A 12,475-nucleotide genomic window follows, 5' to 3' on the forward strand; every position below is an offset into this window, starting at 1 on the left:
TTTGTCTGATGTTCATGGCTCACTGCCTTTAACTTTGCACAGGAATGTAGGAGTCGCGTTTTAAAGACACAGAACCCAATTTTGAGCATGCAAGGCGTGAGTTTCTGCATCCCCTCTTCCCAGCCTCTCTATCAAATACATCCAGCGGATTCCAAAGAATCTAATTTCTCCAATTGTCTCTGACCACTCATTTTTTGGCACATACCCAGAAGAAGCAAGGCTTCTACCAATCACCAATAGCTTATGATGGTTTCCACGTAGGACTCAGAGGTGGGGGTCAGGTGCAGGGGTTAAGATTTCACCTGGGGACATCTGCAGCCCCAATTGCAGTGCCTGGGTTTGAGCCCTGCTCTACCTCCAATTCCAGCTTCCTGCTAATGCGCACCCTGGGGAGCAGCAGGTGATGGCTGCAGTACTTGGGTCCCTGCTACCCACTTGGGAGACCCAGATTCAGTTCTGGGCTCCTGGCTTCACGCCTGGCCCAGTCCTGGCTGTTGTGGACATTTGTGAACCAATGGACAGAAGATCTTTCTCTGCTTCTGTCTCTGCCTGCCTTTCAAATAAAAGGAAAACAAATAAATAACATTTTTTTAAAAAGAGAAAAGCCTGTGCGATGCTTTTGGCTGGGCTGTCTGTATCCGTAGGTCCTCATCACATGGCACAGTGCCAGGCTCATGGCACGTTTCCACAGACGTGTGCTGACTTGAAATAAAGCCATCAGTCACTTGTTGCAGAGCAGGGAGTCCTCGGGCAGCTGGGGGAAGCAGCAGGAGGCTGCCTCCTCTTAGGGAGCAGGACTGTCAGAGCCACGTCCCTCCCAGGAGAGCAGGAGTATTCCTACCTTCAGATGCTGGCTTGTCCTGACTGATGGGTTTATGTCCCCCTGGAGCTGGTAACCGACCCCTCCTGGGCTGCGTTCAGCACAGAACAGCCCACTGGCTGCTTTCATGGGTGTCAAGGTATCCACAGCTGTGGGTTCTCTGCAGAGCCCAGCTTCCGGCCAACAAGCAGCCCCTTTCCCTTGCCCAGTCACTAGGAATGGTGTGCACATTTAGAGAAGTGACCCTCAACGGGAAATGAAGGTCATGCCACACTGGGGAGCTGGGGCCAGGGAGAAGTGGATTCCTGTTCCTGGAGCCCCCAGCATGGGGTCTAAGGGGCAGGAAGCTTCCTCTCACTGAGGTCCCTGGCAGCCAAGGGAAAGGAGGAACGAATGAAAGGCTTTAGAATGGCGAGTCAGAGCAAAGACCGAAGGAAAATCAGGGAGGAATCACGCCAGCCCCTTTCCAGGGCAGGAGAGAAGGCTGGATGTGCATGAAAAGGTTGCAGCTGTGGGGCCAGCGCTGTGGCGCAGCAGGTTAATGCCCTGGCCCAAAGCGCTGGCATCCCATATGGGTGCCGGTTTGAGACCCAGCTGCTCCACTTCCGATCCAGCTCTCTGCTATGGCCTGGGAAAGCAGCAGAAGATGGCCCAAGTCCTTGGGCCTCTGCACCTGTGTAGGAGACCCAGAAGAAGCTCCTGGCTTTGGATCAGCGCAGCTCCAGTCATTGCAGCCAATTGGGGAGTGAACCAGTGGGTGGAAGACCTCTCTCTCTCTCTCACTCTCTCTGCCTCTCCTCTCTCTGTGTAACTCTGTCTTTCAAATAAATAAAATAAATATTTTTTTTAAATAAAGATTGCAGCTGTGAGGGTAGTCTACATGATGACCAGGTATGAAATGTACTCCCAGGGACACTGCCAGTGGTGTGACATTTCTCCTAGTGCAGGGCTGAGCATGGCATCATGTGCAAGAACATGGCCTCAGGGGGCCAGCGCTATGGCGTAGCAGGTTAAGCCACCACCTGCAGTGCCGGCATCCCATATGGGTTCTGGTCTGGTTCTGGCTGCTCCACTTCTGATCCAGCTCTCTGCTATGGCCAGGGAAAGCAGTGAAAGATAGCCCAAGTCCTTGGGACCCTGCACCCATGTGGGAAGAAGCTCCTGGCTCCTGATCAACTCAACTCCTGGTAATGCAGAAAGAATAGAGGCTTGTTTGGGTCACAGTTGGCACGGTAGGGGCTGCCTGCTGTGCGATAGTGTGGTGACACAGAGCACCTGTGCTAGCTCAGGGCGCCCTTCCTCCTCTTATGAAGCCACTGATGCCTCCATGGGGACCCTGCCCTGGAGACCTCAGCTCATCCTAAGCACCTCCCAGATGGACTGGGTGCTGAAGCTTCCAATGGATGGAACTTGGGGGACACACTCCAAGCCAGCAGGGGTTACTGCACTTCACAGAAACTCTGAAATGGGCAGGGTTTGTACTTAATCATCCCCTTTTACAGAAGTAACGTGAGCGCATAAGCTGAGACTCTCAAGACCATGCCTGTGGCCACCACACCATTCCATCCTAAGCCAGTGGTTCTTACACTTGAGCATGGCATTGGAGTCGCGAGCGACGTACGGCATGGCTGAGCCCTGCAACAGCCAGTGCTTCTGACTCGCCAGGTCTAGGGGGAGGCCTGAGACTCTGCATTTCAAACAAGTGCCCATTCAAGGGACGCTGATGCTGCTGGCTGAGGAGCAGGGGAGGGTTGGGGGCAGACTTTCAGAAGCACCGCTGGATGCAAAGAGAGAGCTTCTTAAACTAATGCAAGTGCTCAGGGGCCTTGTGAAGTGCAGACATAATTCTGGTGGTGGATGAGCTGGAGCAGAGCTGGACATCCTGCATTTCACACTCTGGTGCTGCTGGGGTAGCGGCATCCTTTAAGCATTGAGGCCTCAGGGCGCAGTACGCAGAGCCCTGGAGTACAGGCGCAGAGCCCTGGAGTACAGGAGACCAACAGCCTTTGCCACTCAATCAGGAAGGCTGCTCAAACAGCACAGGGTCACTGGTATGCACTGGGGTTTGCGTGTGGTTACAGTGTGTCCCCCAAATCTTGTGTGTGCAGGAAGCTTAGAGCCCAGTGTGGTCTCATGGGGGATGCGGCACCTTCAAGAAGAGGTGGGGCTCCGTGGAAGGTGATTAGGTCACTGGGGACATTGACTTTGGTGAGAATGAATGCAGTTCTCTGGGAGCAAATTAGTTCTCTCAAGGATGGGTTGGTACAGAGCAAGCTTGGCGGTGGCCACTCTCCTCTGGCCTCCAAGACTTCTCTGGCACACATTGCCACCATCTGCCATCTGCCACGGCGGCCTCACCGCAGGCCAGACAGACAAGACTGCCTCACCTTGGATCTGCAGCCTCCAAAACTGTGAGTGGACACCTCTTTATAAAGTACGCAGCCTCAGGCATTTTGCTATAGTAACTGACAATGGACTATACAGTGCCTTGTCACTGAGCACAGGGCCGGTCCCTGGCTGCCACTCTGACCCACCTCAATCCAGGGCCTCCCAGTTCTCACCTGGTTTGTACTCTCAGCCCTGGCCCCGACCTTGACTCTCTGCATTCAAGCTTGGCTCTGAGGCTGTGATCCCTGCTGGCTTGTTTGAGCCTCAGGATATACAATCCCCATCCTGGCTCCTGCCTTCGGCTCACCATCCTCCCAGGTCTCATGGCTATCTAGCGACACCTACCCCAAGTGCACCCAGGGAGTCAGCGACCAGCACCTGCTCCCCATGCCATCCCATTGCCACCCTCCTCACACACACCTGTGGTGTCTGATGCACTGGGACCCTCAGGTCCTGGCCATAGCCAGTAGCCATGGCTTCTGCAGCCCTGCCTCAGGAGGGCTCCAGCCTGGCTGTCTCCACTCACCAGTCACTTTGTACAGGGTCCTTTGTTTGCTTAGAAGAGACAATGCAGTGACATGGTCAGGAGGGCGGGCTCTGTGCCTCAACCTCCTCTGAACTGTGCCCCAGCTGGGCTTGTGGCCTTGACAGCTGGTTGAGAAAGACGTTCCACTGGACACTGCCTGCAGACTGCCTCTCTCCATGCATGCCCTGGACGAGTTTCCTGCTGCTGCTGTGACGAATGACCACAGTCTTAGTGTCTTAAGACAGGCCAGATTTATGACTGCACAGTTCTGGAGGCTAGAAGTCCAAAATGGGTTTCCCTGACTCAAACCCCAGGTGTGGGCAGAGCCGTGGTCCTCTCTGGAGGCCCCCCAGGGTGGGGGGTCCATTTCTCTGCCCACTGGAAGCTGCCCACTCTCCTTGGCTTCTGGCTCCTTCCTCTGTCGTCAAGGATGGCGGTGCAGCATTTGCCGACTGCTCTGATCTCTGCTTCCAGCTCCTTGTCTGTGAGCCTATGACAGCCTCCCGCTAAGAAGGGCCCCTGGGATTCCCCTGGCCCCAAAGGGTAATCTCCCCCCGCCCTGCCCCCGTCATGAGCCTCCACTGGATTGCGCCTGCACAGCCCCCTTCCCACGGGAGGGAACACGCCCCAGGGCCTGGGTGTCAGCATGGGCACATGGTTGCTGGCCTCAGTCGGGTTGCTGCACCTTCTTGCCTTACCCTGAGCCTCACTCGCAGCTTCTCATTGGGGTGTCATTCGCTGGTTCTATGCACGCAGTCCCTAAGAATGGTTGGGTCTCTCCTAACTTTCCCAAACCAAACCACACAACGCACCCTTTCTTCCTGTGCTGCCCTCCATTCTTCTTCCTCTTTGTAGCTCAGCTCCCCACAAAACATTCACAAGTCTCCTGCTCCTGCCTTCAGTTCTGTGACTTGCATTTGCCTTTCAAATCACAACAGCTAAGCGACGTCAGCTCTCGCCATGTGTGGCGTGTGACCACGTCTCCCCTCCTCACCGCCACCACCCTGGCTGCAGTCATGGCCGTGTGTCTGCCTGATCATGGGGACAGCCCCGGGCTGTTCTGCTGCTTCAGCCCTGGCCCCTGCACCCTGGAGTCTCACCCCAGCAGCCACAGGGAATCCCTGAAGCCCTCGCCTCACTCAGGGTCAAGGCCAAGGCATCAGGTGGCTTTCGTCCTGCACCAGCTGAGCCCTGGACCTCCTGACATCCCTCACTGTCCCTGGGTTCCCTCCGTTCCTGTTACTCTTGCCTCTTGGCCATTTCTTGAACACCTTTAAGTCTATCTTTTTCCAAAACAGGATCCCCAGACCCACAGCATTAGTAGTAGCCTCTGAAAACTGGTTGAGATGCAGAATCTTGGACCTCACTCCCTCCTACTGAACCAGAAACTCTGGGTTGGGAACTAGCAATCTGTATTTTCTTAAGCCTCCTTCCACCAGGTGATTCTGATACTAAAAGAAAAGGACCATGGTACTAAGTGCATTTCTGCCTCAGGACCTTTGCATATGCTATTTCTCTTTCTTTGGGTGTGGATTTCAGCCACAGGAGTCCCTCATTCAAGCTCAGCAGCATGAGCAAAAGCAAACCAGTGGTCCCTTATCTAAGATCCATTTCCATGCTTTTTAAAAATTTTGATTTATTTAATTCAGAGGCTGAGTTAAAGACAGTGAGAAGGAGAGACAGAGAAAAAGGTCTTCCATCCACTGGTTCACTCCCCAAATGACTGCAATGGTCGGAGCTGGGTCGATCCAAAGCCAGGAGCCAGGAACTTACTCCAGGTCTCCCACGTGGGTGCAGAGCCCAAGCACTTGGGTCATCCTCCACCGCCTTCCCAGGCCATAGCAGAGAGCTAGATTGGAAGAGGAGCCACTGGGTTTAGAACCGGCACCCATATGGTGGAGGACTAACCTACTGCGCCACAGTGCCGGTTCCTCCCATGCTTCTTAAGTTCTCATAATTCCAAAAACTTCTGAGGACTCCAGCTGCTTCCTGCACTTGTCATCTTCATGATACCAGAGAATTCACTTTTTATCTTTTTACTGTCCAGTTAACAATTTTTTAAAAATATTTATTTATTCATTTGAAAGTCAGAGTTACACACAGAGAGAGGAAGGCAGGGAGAGAGAAAGAAAGAGAGAGAGAGAGAGAGAGAGAGAGAGAGAGAGAGAGAGAGAGGTCCTCCATCCACTGGTTCACTCCCCAAATGACTGCAATGGCTGGAGCTGTGCTGATCTGAAGCCAGGAGCCAGAAGTCTCCTCTGGGTCTCCCACGTGGGTCCAGGGGCCCATGGGCTTGGGCCATCTTTTACTGCTTTCCCAGGCCATAGCAGAAAGCTGGCAAAGGAGCAGCAGGGACTTGAACCAGCGCCCATATGGGATGCACTGCCGGTGGTGGCTTTACCCACTACACCACGGCCTAGGCCCCTAGTTAACAATTCTTTATACAAGCAGCTAACATTGCTAATCCAAAAATCTGAAACATTTTGGGTACCACCATGATGCAAGTGGAAAGTTCCCTGACCTCACGTGACAGGTGACAGTCAAAATGCAAGCAAAGATTGTCTAGAATTACCCGTAGGCTCTGTGAAACATAAGTGTATAATTTGTATCATGTTCACAGATGAATCCAATCCCCAGTATATTTTGTACATACATATTGTTATGTACATGCAGAAATTCCAAAATCTGAAAACGCCCATCTGGTTCCAAGCATTTTGGATAAGGGCTCCTCACCTCGTATTAAATTCTTACTGTTAGATTAACTGGTGTGGTTTCTGCCTGCTGCCTGCGCCCTGCTTGATCAGCTGTTGAACTCAGGGGTCTACATGCAACTCCATGCAAACCTGGGCAAATGGCCATCCCCTGCCACCACCCACAGCAGCAGAGAGTGCGACGGAAGAGGATGCTTTGTCATGCCAGCTGCTCTCTGCTGAACACACTTCTGATGTGCACTTGGCGTATGCGTGGTGCATTTCTGTGCGTTTATGTGTAGAGTGGGGTTGCTTCCTGAGGTCCAGCGCTTTTTCATGGAAAAGAAAATAATTTCAAATGCTTTTCTGGGATACAAATTTGATGCAGTAGTTAAGATGCTGGTTGAGATGCCCATGTCCCACATCCAACTGCCTGGGGAGTTCAGCTCCTGACACTGGCTCCTGGCTCCAGCTTCCTGTAACGCAGACCCTGGGAGGCAGTGGTAATGGCTCAAGTGGTTGGGCCCCTGCACCCATGTGGGAGACTTGGTTTAAGTTCCTGGCGCCCAGCCCCAGCCATTGGAGGCATTCAGGGAGTGAACTTGCGGATGGGAGCTCTCTTCTCTCTTTCTCTCTCTCAAACATAAGTAAAATGCACTCCCCCAAGAAGCAGTCTGGTTTAAAACTCACTAAACAAGAGAATAATCCTGCAGAAGCAAAATTGCTATTGCCATTGTTTTCTCAGACTGAATTTATTTCAGACGACAGAATTATATTAAGTTGGCCGGCGCCTCGGCTCAATAGGCTAATCCTCCGCCTAGTGGCGCTGGCACACCAGGTTCTAGTCCCGGTCGGGGCGCTGGATTCTGTCCCGGTTGCCCCTCTTCCAGGCCAGCTCTCTGCTGTGGCCCGGGAGTGCAGTGGAGGATGGCCCAAGTACTTGGGCCCTGCACCCCATGGGAGACCAGGATAAGTACCTGGCTCCTGCCATCGGATCAGCGCGGTGCATCAGCCGCAGCGCGCCAGCCGCGGCAGCCATTGGAGGGTGAACCACCGGCAAAGGAAGACCTTTCTCTCTGTCTCTCTCTCTCACTGTCCACTCTGCCTGTCAAAAAAAAAAAAAAAAGAATTATATTAAGTACGTGAATGAATCTGTGAATAGTTTGTATTAAGAAAAAAATCAGCATCTCCCTGGTGCTCACTCATCGAAAGCAAAATAATGGTAAAGATGGAAGCCCCACACTAGTCGCCTCTCCTGGGCCCCAGAGTTCTCTTTCTGGCCCAGGGGTCACCTCCCTGCCCACATTCTTCTGGACACCACGTCATCTGAGAACAGAGGACACAGCTCCTAAACGGACAAAGTGCTCTTTGAAGGCATCACTGCTGGGAACAATTCAAGAGGAGGCAACAGGGTTTGGGGGTGGAGAAGGGAGAAAAGCAGATGGAAGTGCCGGGATGGAGGCTTTGCACTGGCTCTCTGATGGAAGAAAAGGACACTTGGACTTGCACGTGCAAGGCTGGATGTGTGAGGAGGAGCTGAGAAACAACTCTGCATTGCTGGTGTCTGGGTTTTAGGGCTTTAGTGTCTTTTGGAGGAAGACAGGGACCGGTGTGCCCAGCCAGGATGCTGGGAACCAGTTCCTGTGAGTGGAGAAACAGAACTAGAAACAAAACAGAAGCACATTTATGGGGGCCTGTGTTGTGGTACAGCAGGTTAAGTCACTGCCTGCGATGCTGGCATATCATATTGGAGTGATGGTTCAAGTCCTGACTACTCTATTTCCTATCCAGCTCACTACTAACGCACCTAGAAAGCAGCCCAAGTCCTTGAGCCCCTGCCACCCACATGGGAGACCCAGAAGGAGTTCTTAGCTCCTGGCCCTAGCCACTGAAGCCATATGGGGAGTGAATCAGCTGATGGATGAGTGCGCTCTCTCTCTCTCTCTCTCTCTCTGTAACTCTACCATGAAAATAAATAAAATAAATCTTTAGAAAAAAAAGCATACCTCTTGTAGACAGGAGAGGTAGAGTGGTTGTGGAAAAGCAGTAGTGGTCTGGGAGCGGGACAACCTTCCACTCAGATTCAACTCTCTGCTATAGAAGTCTGGCCTGGCCAAGTCAACTGTTTGTTTCTCTGAGCTTCAATAGTCTCATCTGCAAAATAGGGGTCCTCGGACTGAACACGCAGGGTCAGTGTGAGAACTAAAAACCATGTGCTTATGCTCCTTGATATTTCTTTTTTTTTAAAGATTTATTTATTTTATTTGAAAGTTAGAGTTAAAAAGAGAGAGAAGAAGAGACAGAGAGAGAGAGAGAGGTCTTCCATTTGCTGGTTCACTCCCCAGTTGGCCGCAAGGGCTGGAGCTATGCCGATCGGAAGCCAGGAGCCAGGAGCTTCCCCCAGGTCTCCTACACGGGTGCACAGGCCCAGGGGCTTGGACCCTCCTCCACTGCTTTCCCAGGCCACAGCAGAGAGCTGGATCAGAAGTGGAGCAGCTGGGACTTGAACCAGCACACATATAGGATGCCGGCACTGCAGACGGCGGCTTTACCGCTACACCACAGTGCGGGCCCCGCTCCCTGATATTTCATAGATAGCCAACAAATCATGGCTTAGATTACAAAAGAAGCCAAGATAGTTCCCTGCAAAATATGAAACTGCAGAGCCAAAGACAATCACAACCCAGGGCAGCTCTGTGCCTTCCCTCTGTTCGTCTAAAGCAGGACGGAGATCTGAAGACAAGAGGTCACTCCAACCCTTCTCCATCCTTTCCCAAAGACAGGATGACCTTCTCCCCCAACACCTCCATCAGCGCAGAGACAGACAGTGCAGAGACAGATGGTGCACTGTGCGGGAGGAATGGGAACTGTGAGCAAATGTTACCGCAGGAGTTCTTTTCCCACCTGTGGCAGCCCGGGACTGCTTCCCTTCATCTTGCTAAAATGCAGTGTTCGCATCAAGACGTCTGCAAGCACTGCTTTGAGTTAATTTTCTGCAGCATGATGTGCACTGCGTGCGTTAATACATTGCCTTGTTTTTCTCTTGTTAATCTCTTTTATTGCGCGAGTCTGTCCCAAGGATGAATTTACGAGGCCTGAGGAGACGCTTCTGTTTTCTCCCCTTGCTTTACGGATGATATACGTGTTGTGGTCTGCAAGCATCTGGTAACAATCACAGGCCAAGAGAGCCAGGAGCACTTTTCATGAGTAAGGGCAGGCAACAGCAATTCACGGAAACGTGTCAAATGCCATTTGCATTTAGTCTGCTGTGTTATTTATTGCCTGCAAAGAAATATTTCAACAGTTTTTCTTGCATGCGCCTTCTCCCCAAATAATTTTACCCATGTGCTCTCAGGCTCCTCAAATACACAATCTTTTGCACATTTGAGAAACGGACCCTGATGATTAAACACAGCCCCTCCCCATGGAGGGGCCCTGGCTGCAGTGGGAAGGGGCGGTGCAGGGTGGAGGGAAGAGAGGGGGTAGAAGGAGAGGTGAGGACGGCCCAGGGAGAGGCTATGGAAGTTGGCAGGACTTCCCTGGGGGATGTGGTTAGGGGAGTCGCAGGAGTTACACCTGGGAGAGCAGACAGCAGTCCCAGTCTGCCAGGCTAAGGAGTGGAATGCTATTTGTCCCATGAATGTTGGAAAGCCACTGAACTGAGGGTTTGCTTGTTTGCATGAGGGAAAAAACCCAAGCACTGTGAAAGGGAAGGCAGTGCCCAGCCCTCTAGCTATTGACAACCACCGTTCCTGCCAGAGGCAAGCATCTAGTGGCTTTTAATCATGGAAGTGGAGGCCGGGGCTGTGGTGTAGTAGGTTAAGCCTCCGCCTGCGGCGCCTGAACCTTACATGGGTTCAGACTCCTGGCTGCTCCACTTCTGATCCAGCTCCCTGTTAATGCGCCTGGGAAAGCAGTGGAAGACAGCCCTACTGCAAGCGACCCTGGACCCACAAGGGAGACCCAGAAGAAGCTCCTGGCTTCTGGCTTCGGCCTGGCCCAGCCCTGGTTGTTGTGGCCATCTGGAAAATGAACCAGTGGATGGAAGACCCATTCCTCTTCCTGTCTCTCCCTCTCTCGGTCTGTAATTCTGCCTCTCAAATAAATATATATTTTTTAAAAAATCATGGAAGTGAAGTCAGATGTTCATTTCAAATATGCATGTGCCAAGGGTAGCATGGGGAGGATGGACTTGGGGCAAGAATGGAGGCTGGGGGGCCAGAGGGAAGGTTTGCGCAACAGGAGGGTGCTGTGGTTTGAGGCTCTGTCCGTGTTAGGAGGCGGGGCCTAGCGGGAGGCGTGAGAACTACAAGAGCAGACAACTTGTGAGTGGATTAATGTTTTTCTCTTGGGAATGGGTTTGATGGTGGGAGCTTGGCCCCCTTTTCTCTCTTTCCCAAACCCCTGCTTCGCCCCTGAATTGAAGCAGCACAAGGCCCTCACCAGGAGCTCACTGGGATGTCAGCACCATGCTCTCGGATATCCCAGCCTCCAGCACCACGTGCCCAGGTAAACCTCCATTCTCTATCAATTACCCAGTGTTAGGCATTCTGTTATTGCAACAGAAGGCAGACTAAGACAGAGGAGTAAGCCATTATGGGAATGAGGAGAAAACAGAACCAGGACTCACTTCCAAATTATGCTCAACTGGACCTGGTAGCTTACTGGACTCAGAGCAAGAAGAGGGGGGAGGTGGAGCTGACGATGGAGCCAGACCTCCATGCCAGCGACTGCTTTGCGGTGTGCTGACGGCTGACCCTGAGAGGCTGTGCCTGAGCCTGGGGGTTATTCCCCATCTCCCTTTCTTTGCTTTACGACTCATCCTTTTGGAGTTTTCATGGACATGGCTTCCCTACTAGAGAGCCAGTTTTCCAACCTCCCGTGCAGCATCACGTGGCTGTGCAATTCTGGGCCAAAGGGATTTGAAGAAGTGAAAGGTGCAACTTCTAGATCATATTCCTACAGGACCACGTCGGGCTCTTTGCTTCCCCTTTCTTCCCCACCAGTCTGAACCATGCTGTCTGTGTGTATCAGCTTCAACCACACAGAAGGGACACAGGCTTGGGACACAGGAGCCCAGACCCCAATGTCCTTGGAGCAGTGTGTGTCCCCCACACCCCCGGGGCTGCTTGTCTTAGGACTATGAGCTGAGAAGAGAGCATCCCTCTCTCTATCCCACTGTGTCTAGGGGTCTCTTTGTTATAGAAGTTGATCTTGAACTTGACCCAAGCTAAGCACTGAGGAAGGCGGGCAGAGGTCTGCTTTGTTCTGAGGCAGGGGCTCAGTGGTGGATGGACAGAAAACTGCTTTGACCACCAAGAGCTGTCCTACCTGTGGCCCACCGAGAGGCGGGCTCAACAGAGAGACTAGGGCTCGAGTCATGGCCTTAGAAAGAAGCATCCGCAGGTGACAGTCAGAGCCATAGGGGTCGATGAGATCCGTGGAGAGATCACGCAGTGTGAAGAAATGAGGTCTCGAACAGCATCTGGGGCAAATAAATACTGTGGGGAGAGAACACTCACTGCACGTTGTGCTACAGTCATGTACATTTTCTGGCCTGATTAGACATTTCTTGGGACTATGGATTATAATCCCCCTCATCTCTGAATAAAACACCTAGAATATTTTATGCAAAACAGGCACTCAGAAGTATCTTAAGAACAGCACTCTTAAAACACTTTATAGCGTAGTTATAGATTTTTCTTTCTATTTATCCATTTCATGCCTGTGGACCTAGGCCATTCTGAGTCCTTTCTCAGTTCTGGGATTGAGAAGATGGATCACAAACACAAGGGAGTAGGTGGGTCAGGTGGGACTTGGGGCAAGCTTGAGAGAGCTTGTGTGCCCAAGTGGAGGGAGCAGGTGCCATTCAGTAAAAAGACAAGAAGCAATTCAGTTAAAAAAAGGGCACAGACAGCTCACAAAAGATAATGCACAATTATTGCATTTAAGGCACTTGGCATCATTAGCGATTAGGGAAATGTAAATTCAAACCACAAGATACTCTTTTCACCTCTATTAGAATGGATAAAACCACAACCAAACCACCAG

The 12,475-nt window shown here is 51.9% G+C and overlaps 1 protein-coding gene across 7 annotated transcripts in view; it reads right to left on the bottom strand.

Moving 5' to 3' along the window:
- MTUS2 (microtubule associated scaffold protein 2) overlaps positions 1-12,475 on the bottom strand; it is a 663,520-nt gene that overhangs the window by 37,875 nt on the left and 613,170 nt on the right. Inside the window, exons 10-11 of one of the 7 annotated variants that reach the window (XM_089304271.1) lie at positions 11,756-11,925; positions 8,815-9,706 (exon numbers count right to left, since the gene is read on the bottom strand). The exons of the other annotated variants lie outside the window; for them this stretch is intronic. Of the exons in view, the coding sequence (XP_089160397.1) occupies positions 9,683-9,706; positions 11,756-11,925 (194 nt within the window). The 3' untranslated portion in view covers positions 8,815-9,682. Of the gene's footprint in view, positions 1-8,814; positions 9,707-11,755; positions 11,926-12,475 lie in introns of those variants that run through there. 7 annotated transcript variants of the gene reach the window in all.

The sequence above is a fragment of the Oryctolagus cuniculus genome, chromosome 9, assembly GCF_051225735.1.
Source record: "Oryctolagus cuniculus isolate XC-2025 breed Fujian yellow rabbit chromosome 9, ASM5122573v1, whole genome shotgun sequence".
NCBI classification, from domain to species: domain Eukaryota; kingdom Metazoa; phylum Chordata; class Mammalia; order Lagomorpha; family Leporidae; genus Oryctolagus; species Oryctolagus cuniculus.